The 6,435-nt window shown below is 43.5% G+C and overlaps 1 protein-coding gene across 2 annotated transcripts; it reads left to right on the top strand.

Moving 5' to 3' along the window:
* Nucleotides 1-2,330: 2,330 nt before the first annotated feature.
* LOC311486271 (ADP-ribosylation factor 3) lies at nt 2,331-4,188 on the top strand (the record flags this gene model as incomplete). Of its 2 annotated transcripts, XM_084542064.1 has the most annotated exons (4): nt 2,331-2,523; nt 2,602-2,712; nt 2,812-2,936; nt 4,027-4,188. In XM_084542064.1, exons 1-4 carry the CDS (start codon nt 2,376-2,378, stop codon nt 4,186-4,188), a joined length of 546 nt encoding a protein of 181 aa, XP_084398190.1. In that variant the 5' UTR covers nt 2,331-2,375. The 2 variants fall into 2 exon arrangements, with proteins under 2 accessions (XP_084398190.1, XP_084398191.1); XM_084542065.1 differs by lacking the exon at nt 2,602-2,712.
* Between the last annotated feature and the right edge of the window lie 2,247 nt (nt 4,189-6,435).

Below are 6,435 nucleotides of genomic sequence, written 5' to 3'. Positions count from 1 at the left end.
AAAATAAAATAAAAATAGTATAAGCAAAAATGTACAAATTGGCATATTAGTATATGTACACGAAATAGATACGGAAGAATATATATTATATGTACAGGGTAAGGTGTAAGGTGCAGTAGTGTCCATTAACGTTAATAACATGGAGTTATCTGTCACAGAAAGGTGAGTTGTTGGAGTTACAGCTGGACAGAGAGTGGTATGAAAGTAGTCCTGTAGCTGGATCAGTCTGTTGGAGAATGAGCTCTGCTGCCCCTCTATTGTATATATTAATTACATATATATACTATTACTGTAAAATACTAACTTACTTATTACAATAGTCATAGCTTGCACCTTAATTTTGGATATATTTTGCACTTTTTGCTTCTGGTAGGCCAGGCTTTTTCCTTGTGTGTGTGTACCTGAACTATATGCAGTGACAATAAGATTGAATCTAATATAATCTAAAACATGGTTGGGTATGAAACTGCATAAACTGGTAATAAAATACGACAATTTCCTAAGAACCAGACCACACACTGCTACAAACAACACAACCAGGTCGCTCCTACGTCCTCTCAAAAGGTGAGTGGGGGTTGCTGGCGTCTACTCTCGCGAGATCTCTCGTACTCATGAGTTTAAAAAAAAAAAATATCGTGAGACGTTTAGTAGATAGAGGGACTGCTCGGCTAAAAGGTAAGTGAGGAGGCTGGCTCCAGCCGTCGTGTAAGGTACCGGACACGTGAACAAATATTTGTACAGTTACAATTTGTGCTGTTTGAAGTTGGGGCGGTGTCCGAGGTGAAGCTGAGGCGGAGCGGGACGTTGGTTGAAGGTGCAGCCCGCTGAGGCGACGGATGGACGGGGAGGGTGAAGACGTTACCGTCTAATCGATCCCCTGATTAAACGCTGAACGATAATAGCTTGATAAATGAGTTTGTTATAGAGGCAGTAATTGGATATAAATTAGATGCAAGGAGTGAGGTGTTTATTTTAAGTAGTAGCGTAGCAGCATCCCGGGCTAACCTGAGTCACCCGGGGATGTCAGACCTGCACACCGCGGCCCTGCTCCCTGATTATATCACCCACCATGTATGTACGGATCACCTGTGTATTATTATTAAAGCCACGTTTAAAAACGCTGCTGTAAACTGAGCTGAGAGTGTTAGAGAGAGAGAGGAGCAGGTGGTGTCAGTGCTGTGTGTTGATCCTTCAGCACCATGGACAGGGCTGCATCATCTCCTCATTCATGTCTGTCTGTTTTATCCTCTTACACTTATCTGAGCCCGCCAATCACTGCTTTAAGCAATGCACGGAGGAGAATAACACACAAACTTAATAATTCACAGTGTGTGGTCGCTGCAGTGTTTCACAAAGAGCACGCTTCAGTGCACGTTATGATGAAAAGCTGAGGAAATCTTTGGCTTGGAGGGCATCAGCTATGTCCTAACATGTCAGGCTGGGTCTGTGTTGCAAAACTGGGGAAGGTGTTGCAGAGTGTACGCCCCTTAGTGCTGTAAGGCAGCTAGAGAAGCCTCGCCGTCCACATATCTTCATGCTTGAGCCACAACAACAGTGTCACTCTGTTTTCCCAGCGTGGCATTTTACTTTTTGTGTTTCTGCTTTGCACGTTTTCCCTTCCTCGAAAGAACGATCCACCTTCTCTCGCTCACGTGGGGAATCAGGCTTCAGCAGCAGGAGGTTTTTGCATGTTGTGCAGGCTGATTGTAAAGCCATCTGAAGCAAATTATTATTAAAAAAATAAAAAAGATAACACTGCTTAGCGTAATTGAGAAGGGGCTGCGGTCTCCGCCTGTAGCTTTTAGACCGGGTGGCTTTGCGGTGAGGTTGTGTTAAAACGTGCCGAAGTCAGGTCTGGTAATGTAGGACACTGTGCATGTGCTCTGAGGGCTTGTTGCAGGCTAACATTCGAAGGAGAGGGGGGAAGAGGAAAAAAAAGCTGCGAAAAGGGTCTGAACAGATTGCAGTTTAGCTTGGAGTCATGGCACGGACGCTCGTCTTCCTCGGCCTCTCTGTGAGGATGACTGTGGGCGAGTAACACAGCTCCTGCACCTGTGTCGTGGCGTGAGCGTAGATGTGAGATGTTCCGCCGTGGGGTTTTAGTTTTAGAAAGGTGAGAGGGGCAGCGGACGAGAGCATTTTCTTCATTGTTATTTAACAAAGCCCTGATGGACAGTTTGTCTAATTAACAATTCTGCCCTCATCCCAACATGTTAATAATTTAGAGCAGCATTATCACGTCTCAATGCTGCACATAAAAGTATTTCTAAATGGTTATTTGTTCTGATTCCTGTTTCCAGCCAATTATCGATCACTGCTGGACGTTGCAGAAAAGGCCTCCAGCAAAAGTGAAGCTTAAAAACCTTGTTTGAATCATGGGGAACATTTTTGGGAATTTGCTGAAGAGCCTCATAGGAAAGAAGGAGATGAGGATCCTGATGGTGGGGCTTGACGCTGCAGGAAAAACAACGATCCTCTACAAGCTCAAACTGGGAGAAATCGTCACCACAATCCCAACAATTGGTACGTGCAGGGAGTTTTTATCTCCGCGCATCGCTGTGTTTGCTCTGCACGTTGTGTGACCTCTTCCCTCTTCTGCAGGTTTTAACGTGGAGACGGTGGAGTACAAGAACATCAGCTTCACTGTGTGGGATGTGGGTGGGCAGGACAAGATCCGTCCCCTCTGGAGACACTACTTTCAAAACACACAGGGTGAGCAGAGCTAATCACAGGATAACGCCGTACGCTGTGAACAAAGGATATTCTTCTTTGCTTTTGTTTTATTTCCTCGTGTTCTTGTTGCCGTTTCAGGTCTGATCTTCGTGGTGGACAGTAATGACAGAGAGCGTGTGAACGAAGCGCGAGAGGAGCTGATGAGGATGCTGGCTGAGGATGAGCTCAGAGATGCAGTGCTCCTCGTGTTTGCCAATAAACAGGCAAGTGACCGTTACTGTTCTGCATTAACATACACACACATACGCTGTGCATATGATTACATAACAGGCCTGTAGCGGAGGGTCAGCCCCCACGAACTGACTTCCTTGAATGAATATCATTATAAATGACATCAAACCTGTTAACTCACTCACACCAGTCCTCGTCTCCTCTTCTGCATGTGAAGCAGTTGTGTTTTTCCAGTAACTCTAAATGATGGCCTCTGCTGTAACTATTGCCACGATAATGACGGGAGACAGAAGATCAGTCGGTCTCAAGCGCTGCAACTAACATTTAGTCCTTTTCGCCTGGTTATTGATCAATCTGCCTGTTATCTACTTGAATAATCACGCAGTCCTTTTGTCTGTAAAGCATCAGAACACAGTGTCTTTAGCTGTTGATTGATTGCAGATAAAAAAACAAGTTAATTTAAAGTCCTCAGTGCAGTAGCGCTGGTTCAATTCCGCCCTTTTTGTTCCAAGCATAGACTGTATATAAATATGGACTACACGTCCCCACTTCCTTGCATTGACCAACAGCCGCGTTACCGATGACGTGACCACACTTCCTCCAGACTCACTCGCATTTTTGTTTAATTAATACTACACTCCGCTCTGCCTCCACCAGTTACAAGGAAATCTTGGATTATACACTGTACTTGTTTATTTATGTATTCATTCCTACTCTAACAGTCTTACGGGACCAGCGTCAAATAACTAACTAAAAGAAACCTCTCAGAAAAATGGACAGTTAAGTATTACATGAACTAAATAAAATGAAAGAAACTATCCTTGAAAAAAAATATTTGATGCGTTTTTTTATTGTTTTAGTCTCATCCACTAACATGGAGGGGGCGGAGCTTATATGACCTATACTGCAGCCAACCACTAGGGGGAGCTCTACTTGCTTTGGTTTCACTTTAGAGGAGCTGCTCCACCACATTAAGTCTTCACATCCGCAGATAAAACATTTTCTTCCCTGGAACCATTAATTAATTCTACACAGATAAACATAAGAACGCAAACGTCACTTAACACTCACATACAAAGACTGAAGGACTCTCATCTGACTGACCTCTCACCTCTTTGACAGGACCTACCCAACGCCATGAACGCTGCCGAGATCACAGACAAGCTGGGCTTACACTCTCTGCGTCACCGCAACTGGTACATCCAGGCAACCTGCGCCACCAGCGGCGACGGCCTCTACGAGGGCCTCGACTGGCTGGCTAACCAACTCAAGAACAAGAAATAAGGAAAAACACTGGAAGAAGCAGCCAGGCCCATCCGACTCTCTGTTTCTCATGGGGGTGCAGGGGAAGGGGCGGGGGGTGAAGAAGTTAGGGTCAAGGGTTTTGATTGATAGGAAGCAAGATTCTGGGTTTGGGGGAGATTTCAGTTTTGGTCCATTCCTAATAGTTTTCAGTGGTTGTTGAAAACAGATATTCATATTTAACTACACACACACACACTAGCCGTAAGCAATCACGTCCGACATTTGCTTTCCCTCCGTCCACCTCTCGTCCTTAGGTGCAATGTACTGTATGTTAGTCTCTAGGTGCTGTGCCGGGTCATGTATGTGTGACTCCACCGAGTCAGCAATCAATCAGATATATGTTTTTCAACCGTCAGTTGTCCATGCACAGAACTGTTGCGTATTCAGTTACACTTCCTGCTGTTTTCCCTTTCCTGTGGTGTTAACAGAGCCACGTTTGAGAACAATCACAGCTGACAGATTCATGTCACTATCCCTCCTTTTTAATGATCACCTCTCTTAGTTTAGGAGCAATACTGAGGCACTTTGATGCTCCAGATTTAGGGTGTAGACGTGTGCTAGCGTGCTCCATGTTAAAGTGGCCTATACAGTATTAACGACTAACAGCTCTCCGACACAGGCAGGGTTGGGTTTTCCCCCGTCACGCGTCCCATTACTGCCACATTTTGGAAATCTTTTGATATCCGTGATGTGTTTCTACTCCTCCGTGTGGTAACTCCAGTTGTCGAAGCCGTCCTTTTTAAATATTTCAAAGCGCGTTCTCAGTTGCCTGCATGCATCCTGCTGGCCTTGTTGCATACTTCTCCATCCTGAGAGCTGCATAGATGTTGATGCCGTCTGTAGATTTTCTCTTAGCTGAACCGCCTCGTTCTGCAACATTTCTGAAAACCCGTGTGGTCCACTTTATGGTCTTTTAATGCGAAAACAGCTTACAGTATATAGGTTGACCTACACATTATCTCTGCACTGATGACCTGTGCAGCGTATGTCCACACGAGTACTCAAACTGCATCAGGTTGCTCTCGCTTTTTGTGTTTTTTGTCCCAGATATCGGGGGTTTGAGTCTGTCACCTTGTGTTACTGAATGTGAATATTGTTGATGAACCTATAAATGGCTCTTATAATGTTTCTTTGACTTGCAAATACAGTCTTTTCAGTGAGGCGTCTGCATTAATTATGCGAAAGGAAGCAGGGTAAGCAGAGGGATATGTCGGTAACGTCCACGACTCACGATTTAACCGCAGACAAATCACAGCGTTGCCACTGAAACCAGCAAAATCTACAGACTTCTGTCAGTAAAACTATTTATTTGTGCCATACAACTTGTACACCAGTGACAGTGAAACATGTTAATCCACTCTACAAACTCATCAGTTAATATTCAGCATCTGTATGTTTAATCCTGATTTGGTTTTTGTGGCCTTATATTTAGTGATGACTTTGGATTGATGTCCTCTCAGCTTGTTACGTTCAGGTGTTGAGTCACATATATTTATCTATGAAGAATGATTTAAAGACAAATTTCTCTATGCCCTGAAAAGGCAGGTTTTGCACTGCAGTTCACAATAAGGCTAACGTTTTGTTGCATATTATCATTTATTTAATTTCATATCTGGTGGTAGTTTTTTTTTAATTATCTTTTTTTTTTTGCTCTTTTGGAGGTTTAAAGAAAATTTGGTGTAGACTGTGTCTGTGAAACAATGATCAGTGCAGAAAAGAAAATACTTCTGATTACTCATTCTGTACCGTTATAGTTACACAAGTAGATTTAAAAACAATGAAAACCGTGTTTTAATGCTGAATGCAGGGAAACACGTGTATGTGATGAATAGAACAAAATCCTGCTGTATTACAAATAAACCCATTTTCTGTATGACCTGCATGTCTCATCAACTGAGAGTGAGTGTTACTAATGATGAATGTATTTTCATGGCACAGTTATTAATGAATAGAAAGAATATTAATTATGTAGCTGTGTGAAAAAAATAATCTGTACTTCCAATGAGTAACATTATGCTCTCAATATCTGCTCTTTGGTGTGATGGGCCAGAGATAGCGCATGCGCTGTACTCCTCGTTAGTATAGTGGACAGTATCTCCGCCTGTCACGCGGAAGACCGGGGTTCGATTCCCCGACGGGGAGATTTATTATTATTTTTTTATTATTCTAGTCGCTCTTCCCAAATAAATGTAGGACCCCGCGCACGACCTTTACCGTAAGTTCTAA

This window comes from Chelon labrosus, assembly GCF_963514085.1.
Source record: "Chelon labrosus genome assembly, chromosome: 4".
NCBI lineage: Eukaryota > Metazoa > Chordata > Actinopteri > Mugiliformes > Mugilidae > Chelon > Chelon labrosus.
Note: the sequence above shows the minus strand (reverse complement) of the source record. Positions and strands in the feature narration are given on the sequence as shown.